At 41.1% G+C, this 27715-nt stretch overlaps 2 protein-coding genes across 4 annotated transcripts in view; one reads left to right on the top strand and one right to left on the bottom strand.

The window, feature by feature from the left end:
* The window catches only part of ZBTB25 (zinc finger and BTB domain containing 25), a 23733-nt gene extending 13981 nt beyond the window's left edge, over positions 1 to 9752 (bottom strand). The window contains exon 1 of one of the 2 annotated variants that reach the window (XM_068544195.1): positions 9611 to 9752. The gene's annotated coding sequence lies outside the window, so the exon portion shown is untranslated. Of the gene's footprint in view, positions 1 to 9504; positions 9580 to 9610 lie in introns of those variants that run through there. The other variant, XM_068544204.1, reaches the window with a different exon arrangement.
* On the top strand, positions 9683 to 27715 carry ZBTB1 (zinc finger and BTB domain containing 1). 2 transcript variants are annotated; one of them, XM_068544182.1, is made up of 2 exons: positions 9683 to 9776; positions 24506 to 27715. In XM_068544182.1, the coding sequence occupies exon 2, from the start codon at positions 24524 to 24526 to the stop codon at positions 26663 to 26665; it is 2142 nt and encodes a 713-aa protein (XP_068400283.1). In that variant the 5' UTR covers positions 9683 to 9776; positions 24506 to 24523; the 3' UTR covers positions 26666 to 27715. The 2 variants fall into 2 exon arrangements, with proteins under 2 accessions (XP_068400283.1, XP_068400274.1); XM_068544173.1 differs by lacking the exon at positions 9683 to 9776 and adding an exon at positions 10624 to 10911.

The raw sequence follows: 27715 nt of genomic DNA, 5'->3' as shown, positions 1-27715 counted from the left end.
TTGATGTTGCTGACTCCTACTTACCTCACCACCAACCCATCAGAAGAATGTCCATGAGCTGATCATGCCCTCTTGGAACCATTACTATAAAACTTCTCAGTATCCTCTCCAAGTTGGGATACATAGTTTTTAGAGGCAGGAGCCCACTGTGTCCCCCCTTTGCCTGGCAAAGTAATAACGCTATCCTTTTCTACTACACCCAAAACTCTGTCTCCAAGATTCGATTCGGCACCAGTGTACAGAGAAACTGAGCTTTTGGCATCATTACTTTTAAAAATCCTACTAATTCAAACATAGTAGTTTCCCTTACTCCTCCCCCTGAGTAAAAAAACAAAACTCTCCCATACAATCTCATTTTAAAAGCTTTTAGGCAGCAATGAAATAAGAAATAAGATAACAGAACCTACAGAGACCTGAGTCTATCTTCTAAGAATATAAACGAAAATCCAGGTTGTGGGTATTGTTCCAAAAGGCCAATTAACCAAAAGTCAATATTTATTGTATTTACCATTTTCCTGATTCTAAAATACCACCAATTTATAAGGAGATTAAAAAACCAAAATAAAACTCTATGTTGGAGATTTCAATATGTGAAAACATGTCTTAGATTCAATAAAATGGTTCAAATTGAAGTACCTTAAACCAGTCTTACAAACTGTCTCCAAAAAACCCCCCTCAGATCATAAATGTTTTCAACAGTTCCATATATATATATATATATATTTATACATACAGTGCATTAGTATAGTGAACTGTTGAACCATGTGGAAATGAAAATAGCACACTAAAAAGCCACATATACAAAAATCTGTGGTTAATGTTCTATGAGTAACAGTTAAATTCACTTATCGAACAAATATTTTGTGAAGAGAAATTTAATAAAGAAAAAATATTTGAAAGCATGCCTTGTACAAGGCACGGGGACAGAAAAAAAATTACGATGTTGCAATCAAGATTATAGGCTAATAGGGGAGACAAAACATAAAACACAGTAACTATGACATGAAGTAAGTGATAAGTGCCAATAACAGCAGTTGGAGAACACACTATGAGGGGGAGATAAATGACAGGAAACCCAATGAAAAATAATCCATTTGAACTGGATTTCGATGAACAGGCGGAAGGTGAACATAGCATTCCAGGCAGAAAAAAATAGAATGAGTAAAATCACCATCATTAGGCCTGGGAATCAAAACTGCTCTAGTAGCAATATACATAAAAGATTAGCAAGGGAAAGGCATGGAGAAATAAAGACCAGCAAGTAGCCTTCTGCAATATACAAATAACAGCAGTGGGAATGAAGAAAGGAATACAAGAAGATATACCAGATGGAGACTGACATGACTTGGCAGAGGACTGGATGTGGACAGCCACAGAGACGATCAAGTCAAAAGTGAGTCTCGGAATTCCAGCTTGGGTAACTGCAAGAATTCATTCATTGCTTCGGGTCCTATTTGCAGAGTAACTGCCATGTGCTAGGTTGATACAAAGGTAGCATAGCAGAACGCCAGAGGAGAGGCACAGAAACTGGCTTGGTAAGAGAGAAGTTTCATTTTGGACACAGTGAGTTCGATGTGTCCACTCTAGGACATCTGAGTAGAAATGTTTAGTTACCAGTGGAGACAACAGGCAGCACTGGAAAGGAGATTCTCTGCAATAACAAGGCTGAACTCACCAGGATTGGATGGGACTACTGAGTGAAATAAGAGGGGGAAAGAGCTAAGAATAAATCCTTGTAAGACAAGAATAGTACAACTAGACAGAAGAAGAGAAATAAGAAAATATATTGTCATTGAGAGAGATAAAGAAAAGGCAAGAACCTTGGTGGGAGGAGGTGGCAATGGTATAAAATGCTGCAAAGAAACACAGGATGAGGCCTATTACAAACACCCCCAAGTGTGCTGACCAAGAGGTTTCTGGTGACCTCTGACAACAGTCTGGGAAAGCAGCAAGAGCAAAATATCTGACTGCAGGGGAATGTCAGAAAGCAGAGGTCATAAAGGGTAGGTACAGACAGAACAGGACATTGAGGAAACTGCAGATCAAAGACTTTCAAGCTGAAGAGGAGTGTAATCTCTAGAAGCCGGAAAGAATGCAATCAAAAGTGTAAGTGTAGGGACTTCCCTGGTGGCGCAGTGGTTAAGAATCCGCCTGCCAATGCAGGGGACACGGGTTTGAGTCCTGGTCCGGGAAGATCCCACATACCACAAAGCAACTAAGCCCGTGCGCCACAACTACTGAGCCTGAGCTCTAGCGCCCACGAGCCACAACTACTGAGCGCACATGCCACAACTACTGAAGCCTGCAAGCCTAGAGCCTGTGCTCCGCAACAAGAGAAGCCACCACAATGAGAAGCCCACGCTCTGCAACAAAGAGTAGCCCCCACTCGCTGCAACTAGAGAAAGCCCACGCGCAGCAACAAAGACCCAACACAGACAAAAATAAATTAATTAATTAATTTAAAAAGTATAGGTGTAGCAGGCAGCCATGGAGAAAAAAGCAATCTCTTTTTCTGATGGTGGAAAGCAGATGGTTGCAGTAAGGACAGAGAATTTGAGTGTACTCTTAGATGGCACTGATTTACAAACTATGAAGTCAGTCCATATGCAGAGGGAAGAGGTGAGTTTAGGCCTCGAAAGAAACCTATTAATCCCTGATGCTGATATAGAGTGTTGAAGTTTATAGAGAACTTTGACACACAATAATTTCTCTTTCTGCTTCAGATGAGATCATTTCTATTTACTTATCTTCAAGTTCACCGTCATTCCTAATCTAACCCATTCTTTATTTCAGATATATTTTCAGGACTAAAATTTTCATCTCATTCTTTCTTAGTATCTACTTCTCTGCTGAGATTTCCAGTCTGTTCACACATTACAACCTTATTTTGCTTTACATCCTTGAGCATAGTTATAGTAGCTGCTTTAAATCTTCTCAGCTAAATCCAACCTCTGGGTCATCTTGGGGTCAATCTCCATTAATTAGGGTGACAGTTTCCTGTTTCTTCATATGTCTAGTCATTGTGGATAATATCTTAGACACTGTGATTACTAAAGACTCTAGGTACTGTAATACTCTTCTAAAGCGTACTGATGTTTTTGTTTTGTTTTTTGCAAATTAACCAGGCTGAACTTAAACTCCAAGTTCTGCCTCCCCGTGGTTTAGTTTTTTTAGTGCTAGGTGTGCTGTTTGGAGGCTGCTCAACACAAGTATACGTTTAGGGGCTGGCAAGAGATCCAAGCTGAATTTAGATACAGGATTTGGGGTCTCCCCCCAACATCCTTTCTAGGATTTTCCTCCTTGCTTTCTACCTGTGTGGTCACTCTGAACTCTATCCTCTTTTCTTCAAGCAAGTAAGACTACAGGTTATTATCACAGTTTTAGCCAGCCATCCCCAACTGGGGCCTTCTCTCCGGCTAAAAGCCATAAAAATGGAAAATTATTCACAGCTGTTCCATTCTTCCAAGCGTAGACCTCATTCCAGTTTCTGCTTGCTTTTTGTCACTCTCGAATGCCATCTGGTCGTTTTTAAAACTTTTTTTCAAGTTTATAATTTTTATTTGCAGAATCGTCCTGATAGGAACTCAGCCGTCACCCTTTATCAGCAGTTCTAAAAAGTTTTGGTCTCAAGATCCATTTACACTCTTAAGAAAAGTATTAAGGGCTGTTAAGAACTGTTGGTTATGTGGATTATATTTATCAGTATTTACCACATGCAGAATTAAGAGAAATTTTTAAAATTTTAATATATTTGAAATAACAATAAACCCATTCCATATTAATATAAATAACACATTCTAAAAAATAATTTTTTTTTTTTAAGTGAGAAGGGTGGCATTGCTTTATATTTTGCAATCCTCTTTAATACCTGGCTTTAAAAAATACAGCTGGGTTCTTTTCTCTGCTTCTGCAATCAATTTGTTGCCACATGTTGTTTTGGTTCAAATGTATTAAGAGAATTTGGCCTTGGCAAAAGGGAGATACTTGTAAACCCACTGAAAGGGTTTCAGGAACCTTCAAGGGGTCCTTGGACCACACTTTGAGAACCTCTGCCCTACACTATCTTTTTTTGATCCTATGAGGCAGTGAAGCAGGTACTGTATTACTTCCATTTTCTGCTTAAGAAACCACAGGCTCAGAGAAGGCAGGAAAGGTACCCAAAGTCAGACAACTAGCTGTTAAATGGTGTTGGTAGAACTTCAGTTCAAGTCTGACTTTATTTATTTATTTATTTTTGGCTGTGTTGGGTCTTCGTTTCTGTGCGAGGCCTTTCTCTAGTTGGGGCAAGCAGGGGCCACTCCTCATCGCGGTGCGCGGGCCTCTCACTATCGTGGCCTCTCTTGTTTTGGAGCACAGGATCCAGACGCGTAGGCTCAGTAGTTGAGGCTCACGGGCCTAGTTGCTCCACAGCATGTGGGATCCTCCCAGACCAGGGTTCGAACCTGTGTCCCCTGCATTGGCAGGCAGACTCTCAACCACTGCGCCACCAGGGAAGCCCCCAAGTCTGACTTTAAACTCAGTGCCCTTTCTTCAAAATTCCCATCTAGAACTTTCAACATATATACTGATGGCAGACTTTGCAAATATATTGAATCAAATAAGGGGGTAAATGTTCCAAGTTTATAACATGAAACAAACTCAAATCTGTTAACAAAAAAAGAAGTCATATATATATATATACACACACACACACACACACACACACACACACACACACACATATATAAGTTCATCCAAATTTGTTTGCATAATAGACCTTTCATGTGTTAAGGCAGCACAACCAGATTTTACCTCATGTTAATAGAGCCAATACATCACAAAGTTATTCAGAACATTTTTCTAATGTAACTTACTTTGCAGATTACTAGCTAGGCTTTTTATATAGCCTTTGCTCATCATTTTTTGACCACTCATTTTATTTTCTTTAGTATGTGGAATAGCCAAAGTTTCCTATGTATACAGAAACATCTTAGAAGTTACATGTGAGAATTTTTGGTGGAAATTCGAAATGTGAGAGAGGTTGCAAAAAAATAACCTATCATTATACTTACAAATACTATAGCCAAATGTAACGGTCCTACATCTTAAAATGCTTTATCTGTTATCAAAGTGGTATTTATAATAATAGCACTGATATTTAAGAGACTACAAAAACCTTGTTTACTTACTAGACTGCAGTAACTCTAGGTTAGCTCAAACTAAGTAAGCTAGTACAGCTTAATACTAGTATCTATGTTAGCTGAATTCAAAGTTAGCTTGATATCCAACATCTTTGATTTTTATTTATTTAAAAAAATCTATTATAATAGTTAGACTGGACTCTCAGATCTATGGTAGCCAGAATGATGTCCTGCAATACACAGCTTTTCATTCTTGCAGGCTAAAAGAATCTTTAATAAAAGAAGAAACAAAAGGAGTAAGACATCTGTTTCTTTGGAAAACAAAGTCTTAGATATTTTCTTTGTGGTTCTCACCACTGTGACTTTATTATTAATTATTGTTAAGACATGGAGACAGGAAAGTCGGCCCAGGAATGTGCACAGCTTTTTTGAGATACTTACTCATGGCTATAAATACAAAGGTAAAAGCAGAAATATCCAAAGTGCTACATAATAAGACTTTATACAAGGATTTTAACTTTTTAATGTACTTTCACATGATTGTGGTGGTGTAACGTTTTATAACCAAGAGAATGTTTGCAGAAATCATTTTACCCCAGAATAGTGGCTCTAACTGCTGACTGCATGGTAAAACCTTCCATGTAGAGTTGTACTGATGCCTGAGTCTTACTCCAGATGAACCCAAACAGAACTGCTGAGGGTAAGGCACAGATCCTTTTTTAAGTTCCTCAGGTGATTCTAATATAATGCCTCAATGAAGAACCACTGCATTAAAAGAACAAGGGACAAAGGAAACCCTAGAGACCATTTCACAAACTAAAGTTACAGAGATGACGCAATTTCACAAGAAGTGCTCAAAATGTGGGAATTATACCAGTTACATTAAATGAACAAAAATCAACTACTGTAATTCTAATTTTAACTTTAAACTAAAATATTAGCCAGATTAAGAAACAAAAATATTCCCAAACTAGTAGGATGGGTATTGGGGGCAGAAGAGGAACACAACATTTTCAAACTTTTTAAAAAGTACTTAGGAAAAAGAGGTGTATTTAACTCTCTCATACACCATTATACCTATTTTCATAATATCTGAAAATGACATGGAAATTCCAAATCTGAAAATTATTGTGTGAGGTAAAACCTGCAGTAATTCTAGGCATTTGCTTATGAAAATCACTGAGAGTATAAGAGAAGAGGGTAAGAAGCAGACGTGGTAGATGACACAGGAAGAGCAGTCATGCTCTAGAAACCTTTAACGGAACAGGGAAACGTTAGTTTGGGGCCTCCTGCCTGTTGGCAGACACAGCCAGCCTACTACATCTCTATCCCCATCTAAACAACATGTGGGATGCCTGATAAAGCCGCAACACCAGGCAAACAAAAATGCTAACACCAGTGAGGGCAAATTGCTACCGGACTTTAAAAATACCAGAACCCCGTAAAGGAAAGGAAAAGATTCTTCTTAGTCTGCTAAAAAAATAAAGTCTGCATTTCTGAAAGAAGAATAAGCTACTCACAGGACAGGAGAAAGCTGGAAAACAACAATGCTAGTACACACCTAGAATACGGTATAAACAAGAATGATTATAACTTCTGAATATAGGTGAACCACTACTTCCTTTGCCATGGAATGTTCCACAAACACCTTATCCACATGGTCTAATGAAACCCTTTGCTTAAAGTGCCTAGGGTTTTTCAGGGGGAACAAAAAGTCGTTGTATGACTGATTTGTAACCAGGGAAGAAATGAATTAGAAAATTTTCAAAAATAACTAACTTAACGCTATAAACACTTTTTCTCCAGGTAAGGTTAAAAAAAAAAGAAAGAAAGAAAAAAAATTCCTACTAGCAAAGGGAAAGTAGAAGTGTTAATAAATTCAACCAAAAATCCTGAAACTGATGTTTGTTACTTTCTTTCCACTTCCTCCACTTTCCCTAAGCAAGTTCAAGTAGCAATATCTCTTCTATCCTAGAGGAAACACTGTTTAGTTATTATCAATAGCTATTATTATACAGAATAAATAGTATGTGCAAGGCCTTGTGCTAAATGCTCTATGCACATTATCTCTTTTAATCTTCACCATGACTATATGTATTATTTTTATTTCCATTTTACAGATGAGGAAAAAACCTAGGCTTAGCACAGGCAACTAGCAAATAGTATAAAGTGGGGATCAAAAGCTATGTCTGACTCCATAGCCTGTGCTGGTGACTATAAACTGGAACAGTATTTTTCTTAGCATTCTTCTCTCAAAGACTGAAGTTCACATGCAATTTGGAATAAATAAGCAGAAAGGGGGCACAGGAAGTGGTGCAGAAATACTTTATAATTTATCAAGATAAGAGCACCTGTGCTGCTTTTTAAGACAAGGGGAAAAAAACCCTCAACGCTTTTTCTGGCCCTGTTATTACTAAAGTGGAGACGTTTTTCTTTAACAAGATGGTCAAGCACCATCTATGGACCATAGTAAATAAATCACTTCGGTTCAGTGGTGGGGAGGGCATTATGCAACACTTCCCAGCACAGCCCTGGCCAGGGTAATTTATGGCCAAGGCACTTGGGCCCCTCCTCCCCAGCTAGACAGCCTGGCTCCTTCGCATTCCCCTCAGGAGATAGGGTGGAAGCACACAGCTCCACTTTCTAAGGCATAGAGGGCAGCTGAAAGTCCTGCTCAGCCTCTCTGGGCAACCACAGGCGCCAATAAATCAGCCACAGGCGATTCTCTCATCCCCTTCCTGGCCAGAAATGGTAGCAAGATCTAATGCAAAAGAGCACTGACCGGACTTGGGAGATAAAGTGATTTAGGCTTGAACTCTACTGCAAATGACTGCATCATCGAAGCCAGGTAAATCTCTGAGACTCTTTCCTCGCTTGTAAGATGGAGACAATACTACCTCCTTTTTGCTAAGTATTCAAAATTCATCTATGAAAGCAGCTAGCCACTGCAGGTACTCAATAAACAGTGACCACACCTGAGCAGAATCCCTCTACTACCTCCAAGACATTCAGAGCAGGGCTGGGCAAAAAAGGTGTAGCAAGTCATGTGAGGTCCCCTCCTCTTTTCTTGCTGACCATCCCTGTGATGCTCCACTGCTTCCTGATAACCTCCCAGCCATCAGAACTCATCCATTCTGCTTCCTATCCCATCGGTGTTTTGTTCCCTATTAAAGAGCTGATGTCTGATAATGGATTAATAATTTACACTTAATTAAAGCACATGCAGATTGGTAAAGAGGTCTTTGATGCCTTTACCCAAGGAAGCAACCAATACTGTAAATCTTGGTTATTCTTGCAGAGAATAGGGCTGAATTTGGGGGGGGGGGTACGACGACAAGCTTTGAGCCCAAAGTACATTAACAGGCAGCTTATTGCACCTAGAAATAGTCAACTGCATTCCTTAAGACACCAGAGCCATCACACTAGCCAAGTCTGATTTCTCAATAACCGGAATCAAGTCAAGCATAATCACTTCTGGCAGATAGTCTCTACAGTGCCGGGGTTAAACTGGCACCGCACTCCGGCTGCGGCGAGGAGCGTAACGACCAAGGCATCTAGAGCCTTGAAGTCCAGTTAGTAAAGAGGTATGGGACTTCGATCACGCTGCACAGCCTTTCGGCCTAGTGTCCTCATCTGTAAAATGAGAGGGATGAACTGCATTTTCTATAAGGTCCCTTTCAGCTTTAAAATTTGTGATTACAAAGTGTACTTTACACACTTCACAACATCCTTTGAGAATCAACAGCTTTGCCAAAAAGACTTTAGTCTCAAGAGAATGCATGCCATTGGGAGGAAACGGACGTTAATTTATGAAACATGTCAGCTGCTGTCAATTTCCAGGTACAGCTTAGAGCAGCTTGACAACAGCTTGCTTGCTTTCTCCAAATAATGAGTGCTAGAGAAGGCAGTGATAGATGGAGCAAGCTTTAAAAAGAAAAACTGACTTTGCTTAGAATGAGATTAATATAATCTGAAAAAAGAAAAATGAATTATGGGGATGGTGGGGACTTCCTGCCCTAGAGACGGGGTAATCACAAACGGGGGTGGGAAAGGGAGGACAGTGGCTGCAGCGTCCCGTAGGTAGCACCTGGAGACCCGCCCATTGGCGAGAGGGGTCGGGGGTGCGGCTGCCTGGGGAATGCCTCAGGCCCGTCGGGGCTTCCCGCGCCGGTCGCACCCGGACTGGCAGCCGGAAGGACTCCGTGCCTTTAATGCGCCCCCGCGCCCTCTCCGGGCCTGCGTCGGGCCCCGGCAGCCGCCTGGTGCGGGCAGCGAAGAGCAGCTCTGGACCTCCTCGGCCCAGTTCTCACTCGCGGTTGCCATTTTCCTCCACTGCCCTGACATCTCAAACGGACCAAAAACACCCCCCTCCCCAGCTACTTGCATCTGTCCCGCGACCGACGCAGCTGCAGGCCGCCGCCCCAGGCGGCTCGTGCGACGGGAGGGACTGAGCCCGGGGCAGCCCATAGGGGCCGGGCCTCATCACTTACCCAGAGGCCGCCGCGGCGGGCGGCCGGCTGACTCCTCCGTGCGGGAGGGGCGGCTCCCGCGCCGCGTACGTCACGCGGCGGCGCCGGCTCACGCACCCCGCGGCCCGCTCTCGCGCGGCTTCCCGCGCCAGCCGTCCCGGGATGGGCCCACGTGACCGCGCGCCTGGTAGCTGGCGCACCAGAGGGGCGGGGCGGGGGGGGGGCCGGTGTGCGTGCGTGCGTGCGTAGGTGCGCGCCCGCCCGCCCGCCCGCTCAAGTGGCCGGGCGGGGGGTCGGCCCGCGCTCCGGGTGGCTTCGCCACGGTCGCTAGTCGCGACTCTGTAGGCGGAAGCGTGGAGACGAGCCTGAGCGTCAGGCTCCCCACACATAACCGCGTGACCCGGGGACTTTCCCCAGGGTGTGCAAAAGCACAGGCACCCCCTCAGTTAGGAGATGGGGGCGGGGAAGGATGTTCCCGCGTGTTCGCGGGAAGAGGGATGAGGGCGCGGGGCCAGGGAAGCTGAGCCACGGGAGCCTGGGAGGGGAGGCCGGCTGGGCGGGGTGGGGCATGGCGGGGGAAGTGACTCAAGGCCAGAGGCGGACAGGCCCACGGAAGGCAAGGGTGGGGGAGGCGCGGGGAATGGGCGATCCTGAATCGACTGGCCGCGCACGGGTCAGGGCAAGGGTGCCGGCGCCCCCAGAACGCCAGGGACGTACTGTGAGGGAAGGCCTAGTTGCTGAGCCCTTTGGGGCCGGGGTCTGACATCTGGACGGAGTGGGAAAGCAGCTTCTTGCCCTTGGGGAGTCGGGAGGAGCCCAGTCCCATCCAGCTGTGCAAACAGGAGGAGGAGGAGGAGGTCCCAAGCCTACCCTTGGGAAAGGGGCGAGAGGGGTGGTCAGGCCGCCGCCGCGCCGGCCCCCGCGGTGCGGGTTGCGCCAGCCTCCTCGGAGCCCGACGCAAAAACTTGTTGCAACAAACAGGCGACCGCGGGTGCCCCTAGCAGCCAGCGGCGGAGTGGGTGGGCGGTCGAGAGGGAGGGGAAGGCTGGCGGACGCCGCAGCGAACTGGTGGGCAGACCCGGAGTCGCCGCGTAAGCGGGGCCGGCTCAGTGCGGTGCGGCAGGCGCGGCTGTGCGGCAGCGGAAGTCCTTTGTTGCAGCACAGTCCCTGGCAGAGCCAGAGCCTCTCCGCGCAGCCCAGCCCGAGCGCCGCGCGCTGCCGCCACTGCAGCTCTCGGCCCCTCTGCCTCCGCCCGCCTTTCCCGTAGCCGATTTGCCTTAAACTCCCTAAAATCTCCGCAGCCCCTGTTCCTGCTGCGGCCGGTGAGTATTTGCCATTTGTGGGGCTATTTGCGCAACTTTGGCCCGGGCCGGAAGGCGGCGGGCCGCGGGCTTAGCGAAGTGCGGGGCCGGAGCGGCGCCGACCAGTGCGGGGAGCCGGAGCGCGGCGGGCGCGCGGCGAGGACCCGGCGACGGGTGGCTGCTGGGCCGCCTGCTTGATCCCGCCGCCCGCCGGCGCGCCTGGTCGGGGACGTGTGGCCTCTCTGGGTCGGAGGCGAAGCCCCCACGGAGACTAGTTCCCAAATTAGTTACCTTCTTTTTCCTTTCTTTCTCTGCCTTTATTTTTTTGAGGGGGGAGGGGAGGTGTAGACGGGAGGCGGGAGGACCCGGTTGATTGACGTGCCCAGAGCCCGCTTCTCTCAACTTACAGCCGCGGCTCCTTGGCGGGTGGGAGGGGAAGTGTCCCGGAGCTCGAGGCCGCAGACTTGGGCGCGCTCCGAGGGAGGAGGCGTAAGAGCCGTGCAAATTCTTGCCACGCTTTTTCCCACTCCCTCCTCCCGGCACACAAGCTTTTTGTTCAGTAAAAAGTGGTAGGTCTCGGGTTTGGGGATTTTCAGTGGAAAGATATGTTTCTTGGGAAAAGAGTGCTTTCGCTTCCAGTGGTGGGCGCTTGCTAGAAGTTCTGTTAGTGTTCGGTAAATGTGTTAGATGTAGATCAGGAGTTGTTACCGCTAAAATATGTAGGTTTGGGTCTGAGCTTAGCCACCCTCCCAGTCTCCCTTCCTACCTAAGCAGCGCGTCTGCGTGATCTGAAAGGTTGACATGACATTTTCCAAATTGGGAGCGTCAGGGAGATGTTGATGAAAGTACTTGATGTTTTCTGGGGACAGTATGGAATTTGTGTGTAATAATATTCCTAAATCAAGCTTCAACGTGGTAGGTACACGCAGATTATTTATTGGCCTAAGTATATTTCCATGCAGTATCACGGCAGGAAAACTATGCCAGGAACAATTTTCCCTTTGACACTCGATCCCAAGAAGTGGTCCCAGGCTTTCTGAGACTTAGAATCAGCCTCTTGAGCTGAAGTTCAAGGCACTCTGGAGCAGATTTGGTGAAGGATGCAGTTCTCATGATAACTCCAAAGCAATCACCACTCGCTCCTTTGAAATTATGAAATTTTGTCATTGCAAATGGATATGATGAGGACACTTGGAATACAAAACGATGAAGCTTCAATGATGGCTGGCCATCAGAACCTCAGAACTTTCCTTTTGAATCACTTGCTGGATATCTAATAAAGTCTCAATAATAACTGAACGTATTTGGAAGCTAGATGGGGCTTCCTCATCTTAAACAGAGAAAATTGAAGCATAGTGGAGGTGAAATGCTTTCCCAAAGATTGATAAAATAATGACAGTCTGCAAGTAGAGCTTTCAATCAGCATCTTACATTCATTTTAAAAGCAGATTTCTCCATTACAACCAAATTTTCATGGTATAGAAAAATAACTCACGTTGAGCAACCTTACCTGAAGCCTTTCTATTCTTCCTACCCCAACACGGCCTAAATTGGAGGCAGTGGGGAGCCCTGGTGCATCATTGTCAGAGAAAAGAGAAACTGTATTTAACCAGGATCTTAGCAGGGCAGAGCACAGTCTCAGCCACTTGCTCTTGACCTTGTGTTTGATTTCGCTTTAACACAGCTAAATTTTTGTACTCTTTCCTCATTCTCCTCTTTTGCCAGGCTCTGGGAAAGGTATAGTCCATGGAACTTTTTAAGGGTATCTCTGTGTTCCTTGCAGGACAACCATTCTAATGTGCAAGAGAAAAGAAGTGCCTGCTTTCAGGCCTCTCTTCCATCCAGGAAAAGTGCTAAGCCTTTGCTATTAAGCTTCTGGCGCAAAGGGGAGGAAACCATTTGGGATAAAAATGCAGAAAATTTTCCATAGATTTTTACTTTTAAGCCACAATCTGTTGTCTTCCAAAAAAGAATTGAGATATATTTGAAAAAAATTGAGATATATTTGCTTGAGAGGTCATTTTGGTGTCTATAGGATTTTTTTTCTCCTGATTTTTTCTTCTTGTGCTGGTATCTCTTACCATAAAATATTGACATTATTCTTATACTCTTATGGGAACCAAATTAAAAGTGATTAGTGTCTCTTTTTTTCTCAAAATGGAAAGGCTTTTATATATAAAATTCATGCTCTTTGTAAAAATTCAGCCTATACCAAAGTACATAAAAAACAAAAATGAAAGTCATTTCTGACTCCCACTCCCCAGAGGTAATCTCTGTTAACAGTCAATTCCTTGTTTAAAATGAGAGAAAGCAACATTTGGTCATACTGTGCTGCTGTGTGTGCCTCACCCTGGCTAGGGATGGCTGTGATGATTCATGGGCTCATGTTCTCTATTCACTGCTCAGGTTGGTGAGAATTGGCCAGGTAGAGGAAAGGGAATGTTTTGCATTGGACTGATTTAAAATTCTATGATTAAGTAACAGATGTGAGAGCTTAAATACAACAGGGCTGCTATTGTAGGTTTGTCCTTATGAAGTACTTACTGTAGCTTGTTGGGCTAGTTCTCACACTTTTAATGTTAATGTTGGTGTCAAGCCTTTGATGGGTTGATTTATACTTGCCAAACTCATTAAAACAAAACAAAACAAAACCCTCACATTTGTAAAGAGTTTCATAATCTATAGTTGGGAAGGAGTGGGTATACTTGCCATTAAGGCCACTGCCAAGATAATACCTGTGCTGTTATGGGATGAGAGGTCCCTCTTGATCTATAGCCAGAGGTAGCATACCAAACATCAAGGAAAGGAAATTAGAGGAAAGAAGGGGATTAATGACAGTGGTTTTCAGATGTGGCCTAGAAGGAGATGGTACATATTTAAGATAGATTTCTAAGTATACTTGTATTGTGCCATGTATAGTTATCTGTATAAGAAGTCTTAGAGTACAGAATCACTTATTCCTTAGCCTGGTATATTCAAGAAGAGTAACCTGTGAAGTAGTTGATGTTCTGAAAACAAATCCCCAAAATAGTACATAGAAGTTAAATCACAGCATTTGTTATTTGAGAGTGTTGGGAACAAATCATTTGCAAAATAAAATTGGCAAATTAAAGAAAGAATTAAATTGCCAACCAGATTTTCTGTTTGTTGTCTGTGTGAGATGCATGCGATCCTTTTTAGAGATAACTGAAGAGCTCCATCCTCACTTTAAATCTTTTGTATTAGGGGAGGGCTTCCTCTGATGGGCCGTGGGAGTCAGAAGATGGAAGCGGAGATGGGGAGCGCAGGGCATTCTGCCTGCAATATGGGGCTTTATGAGAATGGGGTGACTCTGAGAGGCTTAGAATGTCCAAGGGGACACTTCAGTTAATAGTCATTGCCAGAAAGAGTGTTTTCTGGTTTACAAAAACGGAAACTTAGGGCTCTGAATCAAAAGGGTCAGAGTTTGAGTCCCATCTTACAAGATGAGCGCTTCAGTACCAACCACTGAACCTGTTTCCTCATTCACAAAATGAGGATAACAAAGATACCTACCTCGGGGTTGTTGTAAGGATCAGTTGTATAATGTATGGGAAATCACTTTGTAGATTTTTGACTACTATATAAACGTTGCCATAATTGAAATAATGCAAAAAATTGATGAGCAAAATAAAACTTGCCTTCTTCAACACTTATTCATTCAAAAACTGATCAAATATCAACTAAATGTCAGGCAACTGTTAGAGGCTCAGGGGATACAGCGATGACTAAGACAGTGCCATGATCTCAAGCAGCTTACGGCAAAGCAGGGGAACCATATCATTATAATCCCTGCCGCGCGTGTGATGATAGACATAGCATCCCAGTTTGGATGATACATTATTTGTCACCCTATAGTTGTAGGTATAGGCTGTTTTGGAAGCACAGAAGAGGCATCTACCTTACCCTGGAATCAGAAAGAACTTCCTGAAGAGAGTGAGCTGGATGTTGAAAAGGCTCTAAGCAAAGGGAATAGCATGTATGAAAGCATGAAGGCTTTTGCTGTGTTAGTTGCTTTGGGATGAGGGGAAATCTTAAATGTTAAATAGATTTAAGACTTAAAAATGGAGTTAAACTTCTTAGAATGAACATACTTTTTATGATACTCTTTATTGGTTTCATTGACTTAATAAGGGTGAAATTTTCAGGATTTTGGTTAGAGTTAAAAAAGTAGCACTTGGAGCTACACAATTGGAAACAATACAGTTAAAAAATATTATGTGTGGACTTGCTGAAAGAAGGAAACTGGGTAGTCCCTCCCATCATCTTAGAGCTGCCTCACCAGTTTTCTTTTTTTTATATATATCTTTATTGGAGTATAATTGCTTTACAATGTTGTGTTAGTTTCTGCTGTACACAGTGAATCAGCTATATGTATACATATATCCCCATATCCCCTTGCCTCACCAGTTTTCACGCAGCAACATTTACTGAGTACACACACTGTGTTGCAGAGAATCGAACAAGCCAAAATATTGGCCTTCAAGTTGCTCATAGTCTAGTGGGGAGACCAACATATACGTCATTGTGGAAGCTGATTATTATTTAGCACTTGCTCCGTGACACACTGTCTTACAGTAACTAAACCCTAGGAAGGATTACAATCCCCATTCTCAGATGAGAGAACTGAAGCACAGATTGGATGCAACCTGCTCAAGTTCACACACCTAATAAGTGGCAGAGCCAGAATTTGAACCCAGGCAGTCTGGTTAGTCTGTGCTTTAACATCTACTTTATGTTGCTGTTCTGGTGATTAAAAAAATAGCATAATAAGTGCAAAATAAGGAGATAATACACAGAGTAATATCAAAACCTAAAACAGTGGGAGAGGGAGGTCTTGCAGAAGGCTTTCTGGAGGAGGTGATAAACTGATTCTTAAAAGATATGTGGCCGGTTCAGACAGAAGAACCAATCAGCATGAGTAAAAATGGAGGTAAGAAATACACGAAGTATATGGGCTTGGAGGATGGGGTGGTGGCCAGCAGTTTTATGCCGCTTGAACAGAAGTTTGAAGCAGGAAGTAGCCACATAGGAGACTAGATGGGGGGGGGGGGCACGGAGGGCTTTTGTATCCCTTGGGAAGGGGTTTGCTCTTCAGTCTGAGGGTATGTGAAAGGACCCACAGAAGCAGAATGACAGGGTCTGATTTTTGTTCTTTATGAATCATCTGAGGGTGAAGGATGGATTTGAGGGACCAGTTAAGGAGCCTATTGTAATAATTCAGGAGTAATGATAGAGGCCTCAGAGGACAGGGAAGGTAAAGATGGAATCGAGGGGCAAATCTGAGAAATATTTAGTGAGAAAACTGGCAAGACTTTATAGTTAATTATGAAGAAGAAATCCCAGGTGACTCCCAAGTATCCCGGGTGATTGGTGCATGCTGGAGAAGGGGGAGGAGCAGTTTTAGGTGGGTCCCAGACAAAGTCACAGCGTGAGTACGCTGGAATAGAAGTTCCACAAGATGAACCCTAAGAATACGAATGCCACGTGCAAAAAGGGACTTCCTGGTGAAGCTGCTTTTTGCTGAGAGAAGCCTGCTCTTCACCCAGTGCCCTCTGGTGGTCAGGAGATGCCATGTTGCCTCTTTAGGATAAACAGATCAACATTTAGACTGCCTGAATTAAATGCTTTTCCTCTTCCACTCCTGGAGGAAGAGAGGAAAATTTCAGGAGCCACTATGTTCCCTTTGCTTTCTGTGTGGACGAATTCATTTCCCAGACCTAGCAGCTTAACTACAGTTACACCTCAGTTATTCAGAGTTATTTGGTTGACAACCCCAGCTATCCAGTGGCCTGACCTGAAGCAAAAGAGTAAGGCAATTTGTTGCCTGTCAACAATTAAGATAGATTAAACAAAGTGCATGAATTAAAACCTTATCTTATTCATAGAACACTTCCCTAGGTCCTCACAGAAAATTAAATTATTTATGTAGATTCAGTTTCAATGAGTTTTTGTCTAATTTCATAACCCATAACAGATTGAAATGGCGGGCAGCAGGAGATCAGCACACCTTTTACAAGTGACAGCTGTTGGCCTGACAAGTAGGGAGACAGAAAAATACTAACCATCCAACAAACTACAGTCTCCAAGAGCATAACAGCCTCAGGCCATTTTGTGCAGGTGCAAACAACCCTTGCAAATTTGAACAGCTCCTATTTTTCAGGAAGACATAATTGATGCAGAGAAGCAAGCAGACAGCTACATGTTGCTGTATATGGGGGCGGCTGTTAGAATAGAAGGAAGAGCCCTAGACCAAGATTGAGGAGACCAAGGTCCCATCCTGTCAGCCACAAAAACAAGACGTGACTTTGAGTATGTGACTTAACCTCTCAGGGCCTCCATTTGTTTTCTCATCTATGAAGTAGCGGGTTGAACTTGATCATCACTTGGTAAAATTCTGTGAACTTTGTTCACAATGATGACATTAATGTTTAAGAAAAATCCTATTACTCTTGGATTGAAAAGACAAACATTTGTCATCTCTAGTTTACACAAGAGTTCTGTGAGAAGTATGATTATCTCTATTTAATACATGAGGAAAGCAGGCTTAGAGAGGTGAAGAAAATTCAGCTGAATAAGTAGTAGAGCTGGTATTCAAATCTATCGGTGTCTGCTCCCTGGGCTCTTTTTTAACACTTTCATTTAACAAGCATGCATTAAGTGCCAACTACATGGGCAGTGTGCTAGGCACGGGGAACACAAAGGCCATTTAGCCTCGTCCCCATCCTGGAGAGTTGAGTGTAGTAGGCATTGCTGTACAGTCCCTCCGTTAGTCCTAAAGATGCAAGTACTACTACAGCACAGTTAGGACGAATGAACACACAGCTACATTTGGGTTTTTAAAGACTTTAGGGTGTGAGCACAGAATGGAGCCACCATTTATAGCTTTGTTTCTATGGGAATATGTGTTTCAAGTTCCAAATAACTAACTTAAAAATAAAGTTTTGGAACATAACCCAGTTATAATTTCAGAACTTCCTGTACTAAGTACTGAATTTGCAGTCTAATAATCAGCCAGGATGCTTGTTCTAAAAAGTGAATAAAATTTTCTAAACTTTATCATGTCTGTCCAATTTCAGTGCCTGGAATTAAAACCTTTTATCTTTGTGAGCCTGTACAGCCAGTTCTTACTGGAAATCTCAAGGAGAAAACTTAAAGAATTTTCTTTAGTTTAAATTTAGAGATTGGAACACTGTATACCCTGGAAAATGGAATTCTAGGAAAGAATTTTGTCAAGGTGACCTTATTTTTATAGGTAGCAAAGTCGTTAAGGCTATGATCTCAGGCTCAAGAGTCATATTGCTTGTGTTCTAATCTCACCCAGTCCTCTGTGGCCTTAGGAAGGTTATATAACATTGTGTTCTGTTTTCTTATCTGGAAATGGGTCTTAAAACAGTATGTACTTTGTAGAGTTTGTTATGAGGATTAAATGATAAAATGATATACATATTTACATGCATACATACATGTTTTATATATAATACACAATATATATTCATATATGTGTGTATATATATATATCTTACTATTGATATGCCAGGCTCTAGTCTAAGCAGATATATCACACACACACACACACACACACACACACACACACACACACCTGCTTAGACTAGATCCTGGCACATTGGTACTAAGGCCAGTAAAACAAATTTACCTTCCCTCACATTACATTTCCAAGCTTTTGTTTATGCTGCTGTGTACCTCTCCCCAATTTTTTACGTACATACCAATACAGATACCTGAAATGCCTTCCCCACACCGCTTTCTATTTTTCTTTCTTCTACTCATTCATCAAGACTTCACTCAAATCCTTCCTAAAGCCCCTTACTGTTCTAGTACAATTCATGCTTTTTCTAAATGCATACTGAACTTTATTCAATATAATTCAGTACTTAATTTTTCTCAAATCATTTCTTGGTATAAAATGTAATCCCTCATATTACATATTACATATTACTGTATACCGTCCTTCTCCACCCTCCACCTCAATGCTTTATGCCATGTTGGGAACATTGTAGGTGTTCAATACATTCTGATACTCTGATTTATAAACAGGAGAGAATCCTTTCACTACATTTCAAGCTTCTTAAGAAGCTAGTCAGTCTATAGCCCACAGGTTAAATCCATATACATACATTCAGTCATATAAGACATAGAAATAGGTACGAGGAAATGAATGTATGTACTTAAATGTCCCTTGAGACCCAGAGGTAATTGTTAGTAGTTCAGAGATTGGGACGCTGAACTGTAGACTCACTGAGGCTATGCAAATCATTCTCAGGGGAATGTCCTTGATAATGCAAGTCTGGGACGCAGAGGGTGGTTGTTTGCCTTATGGAAGGAGTCACTCAAAAATTCCTTTAAGTTGCTTCTTCATTCACTTTATATGCTTATTTATAGACCCTTAAATTATCATTTCACTAAGGCTAGGGCAAAAGAAACATCCAGCAAAACTTTTTTTTCCATTTAAGAGATTTAGCAAAGAAGGAAAAGTATTTCTGAAACCTTACTGTGTCAGTGAGAAATTTACTGAAACAGCTTACAGAGTATAACTTAGGGAACACGTCTACTGAGTGAGACTAGATGTGCATATACAGATATAACCACATTACAGATAGAGTTCAGAGGGCGTAGTTTCTTGTGCAAGGGCCTTAACAAACCCTATGTGAAGGACTCATGCCCAGTCCTTGCTGACTGTTCTTTACATATGGGGGTACACTGCATAATACCAAGGAGCATGTAGTAACCACAGTTCAGTGGTTAGTACCGTGCTGGGTGGGCAGGAATCCTAGTACCTATAATACTTTACCACAGTTAACCCTTGATAACATTGTTTAACAGCACAACATCTTTGTCCTTCTTCTATGAAATAAGCATGTTGGACTAGATTAGATCTCTAAGCTCTAAAAGCCTATGAATATCTAAATTACTGAATATTCTTAATGTGTTTGGTAGCTGTTTTTGAATTTGAGATGAGCTGGTTAAACTTTTTCAAACTAAAATTTTTAAAATTCAGTGTAAACATTTTTGCATCACCTACCTCCTTATTCCTCTGGAGAACTGCATCCACACTGGGTATCCTAGCCTTAGGAGAACCCTTGGCTTTGGATCACGTTTGAAGTTTCTGCTCTCAACCCCAGCCCTTGAAGAACTTCTAGCTGTACAAACTTGTTCTACCAGTGATGTAGCTAGTAACACAAACAAAAGCAATCACAGAATGTCATTATAAAAACAAGAATTGAAATATAAGCAATTATTAAAAACAGGTAACAAGCTTTACTATAACAAAGTTCACTAAGTTTTTTGGGTAGCATTATTAAGGATATTTTTAAAATTGAAGAGAGCAAACCTCTTTTGGAATTTGAATGAAATTATTGTTTAATTAATAAAAGTGAGTGAAATACAGACATTTTAATGCAAAAATTATTCTCAAGACATAACAAACTAAAAGTCTCACAGGAATTTAGATCCTTCACCCATGATTCCACCTCCCGCCTTTTTGTTTATTTGTTTTTGTTTTGCTGTTATTAAGCCTTCTTAAGGCTTTTCTGAATGAGGTGTAACAAGAACAGAGTTGTTGGTACTAATGTGTGAATGATTGCTATTAAAAGTTACTCTCCCTAAAATCCACTTTACTCAGAACTTGGGCATTTGCATAATAACATTATAGAAACTACAGTTTTAGGTCAGCCTAGGAGCTGTAGTGTTAGCATTAATTTTTGACCAAAAGGTACTTGTTCAGCTTCCAGCCTTACGAGGCGAAGATAGAATACTCAACAAATGTTTGTTGAATTAATAAATGTGTGTTAAAATGCTGTTGATCCTCTTATATGCTTTAGTGTCTTGTTTATGTTAATACAGAATGTATGTTCACTAATTTAATTGAATTATGACTATAGCTACAGATGTGTCTATCATATCGGTCTTCTATGTAGCTGCATTAATTTTGGTTGCTGACCATAAAACTGCTTTTCCTTTAGATTAGAAGGGTCCTTGGAACTTTTAAGCTCTTCATGTCATTATTTCAAGCACAGGGCATTTAAAACCTGAAAGTTTTAACAGATAAACTATTGGCTTTCATACTGCTGGACTCTTATATGGAAGGAGCTGTAAGATTATCTCGTCAAACTTACCTCCTATGCTTAAGGAAGCATTGCCACTGTTACTTCCATTAATTATCATGTGCCAAGCACTATACAGTTTACACATTGCTGCTGTGAACCCTAATGTTTGATATGTTTTTTGAGGTATTATTATTATTTCTTAACATCTTTATTGGAGTATAATTGCTTTACAATGGTGTGTTAGTTTCTGCTATATAACAAAGTGAATCAGCTATACATATACATATATCCCCATATCTCTTCCCTCTGTGTCTCCCTCTCACCCTCCCTATTCCACCCCTCTAGGTGGTCACAAAGCACCGAGCTGATCACCGTACAGCTACGCTATGCAGCTGCTTCCCACTAGCTGTTTTACATTTGGTGGTGTATATATGTCCATGCCACTTTTTTGAGGTATTATTATCCCCTCTTTGACAGTTCAGGAAACTTGGAGTCAATGAGGACAAACAAGTTACCTCAGGTGGCAAAGCTAGGTTGGAACTCAGGCCTGTCTGATCCAAAGCCTGTGCTCTTTTCACTGTACCATACTGTCCTCAACATTATTTCATCCCTGCTTCTACACGGGGCACTCATTATCCTCTAGATGAGTTCGTTTCATTTTTGAACAACTCTTATTACTAGGGAAAAAAAATTGAGATAATATCTATCCCTCTACCTCTTTTTTCATTAAAGGTCTCTCTGAATCCTGTAAAATGTCTATAGACCTAGAAATCTCATCCTACATAAAATGGGCTTGGGGTCAGTATTTTTCTGTGTGTGTGTGTGTGTGTGTGTGTTTTAACCCTTTGAATAAGGTTTTGTTGTTTGGATTTGTTTTATGTAATTGTAATTGTTACATAATTTCATAGCCTGTGTTTATTTACTTGACTTTCCATCCTGAAAACTTTTCACTTTTCTCATTTTCTTCTACAGCCTTCATTCATAAATATAATTTTCATAAAGGCCACATGATGGTGAATTTTAAGAAGTAGATTTACCTTGGTTTACTTACAGCTACCTTATTGCGAGGCATTTCAAGTTATAAATAACACATTGATAAAGATCTGCGCATATATTGCATTTTGTATATGGGTACATACTGAACATGACTCTTCAATTCTAGTACAGATATCTGAGTTACACAAGGTTGAAATGCTGTACCTTCTTGAAATACTTGATTTGGCTTACAGAAAAGGCCTAGAGGTTGCAAGTTTAGGAAGGCAGCAGGTCTCATTATAAGCCACCTTCATTTCACCAGGTGCACATGCCTACTGTGTAACCCTGTCTTCAGGCAGGAAGAAGGAGGCAGAGTGGCCTTAGGTAGTTGGGGAAAGGGGTATGTCATCCACATGTGATCTGGGACAAACAGTTTATAAAAAACAAGTGGAAGTAAGTAAAGTTAGATAATCTTTTAATTTCTACTGTAGGGAATGAAGGGTTTGCGGACTGAAGAGTGAACGTTTTATTTCTCTGAACAGCTTGTTAAATGTTCTTTTTATGTTCAAATTGTATAAGAACTTGTTTTTGAGTAGATGATAGATTCTGAAGTTTTATGTATACAGATTAAAAATTAAGGCTAAAATTTTATCTTATTTTAGCTTTGTAATGTAATAGGACTTACAGTACTTTTAATATTCTCCTCTCCTCTCTTCTTTATTCATTGTCAGCTCCATACATTAAAAATATTTATATGTTGATAAGTGAAGAAAACTGGTTGCAGAAAGGTATATACAGTACAATACCATTTAGGTAAAAAACAAACAAGAACAACAACAAAAGCAAAACTATGTGCCTGGCATGTAGTAGGTACTCAATAGCTGTTGACTCTGTAGGTATAGCATAAACAGATTTGAAGATATACAATTGGAGAGGTTACCTCTGGAAAGAGGTGTGCGACCTAAGGTGTGTTAATGATTGAAAAGTGAAGAAAAATTTACAATCTAAGGATAGATATCTCCTTCCCAAATAGATCCACTGCTTCTTTATACTGTAAAGTGCAAGCCAAGCAATATAAGACAGATACTCTGACTCTACAGAATTATTGCCTCTCCAATAATCAAGAAAAGAGAGGAGCATTGATCAAACCTATTTGCTTGGTGCCATTTGCATGTAATCTAATAAGATTTTTTTTTTTTAATTTTATTTATTTATTTATTTATGGCTGTGTTGGGTCTTCGTTTCTGTGTGAGGGCTTTCTCTAGTTGCGGCAAGCGGGGGCCACTCTTCATTGCGCTGCGCGGGCCTCTCCCTGTCGTAGCCTCTCCTGTTGCGGAGCACAGGCTCCAGAAGTGCAGGCTCAGTAGTTGTGGCTCACGGGCCTAGTTGCTCCGCAGCATGTGGGATCTTCCCAGACCAGGGCTCGAACCTGTGTCCCCTGCATTGGCAGGCAGATTCTCAACCACTGCGCCACCAGGGAAGCCCTCTAATAAGCTTTTGTAAATAGAATTTTTCTAAGGAAATTTTCAACCATGCAAAAATAGAACTATATCTGCCTCCTAGCGTCAATAGTTCTCAACACATGGCCAGTTTTGTATCATCTATAGCCCCCACACCCACCCCACTGGATTATTTGCAAGCATATCTTAGATATTTCATCAATAAATACAGCAGTCTGTCTATCTAAAAGATAAGGATGCTTTTAACACAACCAAAATACCCATATCACACTTAAGGATGAGCAATCATTCCTTTATATCAATCATCTAAGAAGTTTTTAATACTCTGCGACTGAATTACTAACTTTCAGTTTAAATTGCTATTTTATTTAACTTTCATTGTTTGTATCCTTCAAGTACTTTTAAACTAGTGTCTTTTTTCCTTTCAAATTTAGTATACATTTTCACCCTAAAGGCGTAATGAAACCAAGACTGTATGGTTTTTGCTTTTGATACCTTTGCTTGTATTTCTTAAAATAAAAACGAGATGCTTGAATAAATGGCTGGGTATCTTCACCTTCAAGTTTTAAAAATGATTCAGGTATATGTTATTGCACTTTGCTACATTAGACTGGAAAGCTAGTCATACCTTGATTGTAATAGTAAATTCACACAAGTCACAGGTCATGATCAAAATTATTCTTTTTTTTTTAATTAATTTATTTATTTTTGGCTGCATTGGGTCTTCATTGCTGCGCGCGGGCTTTCTCTAGTTGCGGTGAGCGGGGGCTACTCTTTGTTGCGGTGCACAGGCTTCTCATTGCTGCAGCTTCTCTTGTTGGGGAGCACGGGCTCCAGGCGTGCGGGTTTCAGTAGTTGTGGCACACGGGCTCAGTAGTTGTGGCTCGTGGGCTGTAGAGCGCCGGCTCAGTAGTTGTGGCGCACGGGCTTAGTTGCTCCGTGGCATGTGGGATCTTCCCGGACCAGGGCTCGAAACCATGTCCCCTGCATTGGCAGGCGGATTCTTAACCACTGCGCCACCAGGGAAGCCCTATTCTTTTTTTTTAAGTGCTTTTCTGATATCTTGTCTGACCTTAATATTTTTGTTTTACATAGGTCTCTAATTAATAGAAGATGGCAAAGCCCAGCCACAGCAGCTACGTCCTTCAGCAGCTCAACAACCAAAGGGAATGGGGTTTCCTCTGTGACTGTTGTATTGCAATTGATGACATTTACTTTCAAGCACACAAAGCAGTTCTAGCTGCCTGTAGCTCCTACTTTAGAATGTTTTTCATGAATCATCAGCATAGTACTGCACAGCTGAATCTCAGCAACATGAAAATTAGTGCCGAGTGTTTTGATCTCATTTTGCAGTTTATGTATTTGGGAAAAATTATGACAGCTCCTTCCAGTTTTGAGCAGTTTAAAGTGGCAATGAACTACCTACAGCTGTACAATGTTCCTGACTGTTTAGAAGACATACAGGATGCAGATTGTTCTAGTTCAAAATGTTCATCTTCTGCTTCTAGCAACCAGAACAGCAAAATGATATTTGGGGTAAGAATGTATGAAGACACTGTGGCTAGAAATGGCAGTGAAGCCAATAGATGGTGTGCAGAGCCAAGTTCAACAGTAAATACACCACATAATAGAGAGCCTGATGAAGAGTCTTTGCAATTAGGTAATTTTCCTGAACCATTATTTGATGTATGTAAAAAGAGTTCTGTGTCCAAATTATCTACTCCGAAAGAACGTGTCTCACGACGCTTTGGACGGAGTTTTACCTGTGATAGTTGTGGATTTGGCTTTAGCTGTGAGAAATTACTAGATGAGCATGTGCTAACCTGTACTAACCGACATTCATACCAAAATACAAGATCCTACCACAGAATAGTGGATATTAGAGATGGAAAAGACAGTAATATCAAAGCTGAATTTGTTGAAAAGGATTCTTCTAAAACATTTTCTGCACAGACGGACAAATACAGAGGAGACACGAGCCAGGCTGCTGATGACTCAACTTCAACCACTGGAAGCAGAAAAAGTAGCACAGTGGAGTCTGAACTAGCCAGTGAAGAAAAAAGCAGAGCTGCTGAGAGGAAAAGAATCATTATCAAGATGGAACCAGAAGATATCCCTACAGATGAACTGAAAGACTTTAACATTATTAAAGTTACTGATAAAGACTGTAATGAGTCCACTGACAATGATGAATTAGAAGATGAACCTGAAGAGCCATTTTATAGATACTATGTTGAAGAAGATGTCAGTATTAAAAAAAGTGGGAGGAAAGCTCTAAAACCTCGGATGTCAATAAACACTGATGAAAGAGGTGGTTTAGAAAATATGAGGCCCCCTAACAACAGCAGTCCAGTACAAGAGGATACTGAAAACGCATCCTGTGAGTTGTGTGGACTCACGATAACTGAGGAGGACCTGTCATCTCATTACTTAGCCAAACACATCGAAAATATCTGTGCATGTGGCAAATGTGGACAAATACTTGTGAAGGGTAGACAGCTTCAGGAACATGCCCAGAGATGTGGAGAGCCCCAAGACCTGACAATGAACGGGTTAGGAAGTACTGAGGAGAAAATGGACATGGAAGAGAATCCTGACGAACAGTCTGAAATCAGAGATATGTTTGTTGAAATGTTGGATGATTTTAGGGACAATCATTTCCAGATAAACAATATCCAAAAAAAGCAGTTATTTAAACATTCTGCCTGTCCTTTTCGATGTCCTAGTTGTGGCCAGCGTTTTGAAACTGAAAATCTAGTGGTTGAACATATGTCTAGCTGCCTAGACCAAGACATGTTCAAGAGTGCCATCATGGAAGAGAATGAAAGGGATCACAGACGAAAGCATTTTTGTAATCTGTGTGGGAAAGGATTTTATCAGCGGTGTCACTTAAGAGAACACTATACTGTTCACACCAAGGAAAAACAGTTTGTTTGTCAGACATGTGGAAAGCAGTTTTTAAGGGAACGTCAGTTGCGACTCCACAATGATATGCACAAAGGCATGGCCAGGTATGTCTGTTCCATTTGTGATCAAGGCAACTTCAGAAAACATGACCATGTACGGCATATGATTTCTCATTTATCTGCTGGTGAGACTATATGTCAGGTCTGCTTTCAGATATTCCCAAATAATGAACAGTTGGAACAGCACATGGATGTTCACCTGTATACATGTGGAATATGTGGAGCAAAATTTAATTTGAGGAAAGATATGAGATCACATTATAATGCCAAGCATTTGAAAAGAACATAAGTGATTTTCTACTGTATAATGTTTAGCTGATAGGAGACAAAACACCAAAGCAAAGGATATGAGCTATTTAGAAAATGAATTTATAAGATGAATTGTTGAAAAAAATTTTAAGGCCCTTTACCTTTAATATTTTTGTTTAGGATCTTAAGTATCTACATTTTAGGTGTTACTAAATGTTTATCATTTTTGTTATTTTTAATAGAATTCTTTGTTTATAGTTTGTTTTAGCTATGATTAAAATTACTTTTAAATGTAGACTACAAGTGGTTGTTACCCCTTCAGTGACTATTAAAGTTTAGTTTTTTATCAATAAGGTGATGACTTCACTATTTTTATGTGTTTTTTTTTTTCCCCCCTAAGGTTACCCTGTGAAATTTTTTTTTTTTTTTTTTTTTTTTACCCTGTGAAATTTTAAACCCAACATCATTGGCCATTCCTGTTTAAATTTAAAAAAAATTTTTTTTTTGTTTTAAATAATTAGTTATTTGAAACTATCCCATTCACTGTAGCTTTTTTTTTTTTTTTGTAAGTTGAACAGTGATTTAGCCACTGTTTATTCCCTGTCTTATCAATGAAATTCGTATTCTTAAATTGACAACTTAATAGGCAGGTTAGGTGCACTGAATCTAACCTTGAAGGTTGACATGGGCTCAAACTTGGCCTAAAAAGATTGATGAACCTAAGGAAATTCCTATAAATGAATATTTCCTATAATTGATAAAATATTATCATTTAATAATCACATTTAAAACTTATATTAAGTGTAAAACCCAATGACTTTACCCCACTTGAGAAATTAGTGGGGACAAGTCATTTTGTTTTGTGATATTAAATTTAACTATGATAGTTAATTAAAAAGGCATATCTTGTATTCATTTAAAGTAATTTAAAATATTCTGATTTCTAAAGTGTGTTAGTTTATGAATTATTTTTGTTTATAAATAGACTTTAATAGCTTTCTAGGAATATGACATCTAAAGGAACATGATTTTTCACCTTTAAAATGACATACTTTTGGAACTTTGAGATTTGAGAAAGCTGCCATGTATA

The sequence above is a fragment of the Eschrichtius robustus genome, chromosome 1, assembly GCF_028021215.1.
Source record: "Eschrichtius robustus isolate mEscRob2 chromosome 1, mEscRob2.pri, whole genome shotgun sequence".
Taxonomy (NCBI): domain Eukaryota; kingdom Metazoa; phylum Chordata; class Mammalia; order Artiodactyla; family Eschrichtiidae; genus Eschrichtius; species Eschrichtius robustus.
The sequence above is the reverse complement of the archived record's forward strand: the minus strand, read 5'-3'. Positions and strand labels throughout refer to the sequence as shown.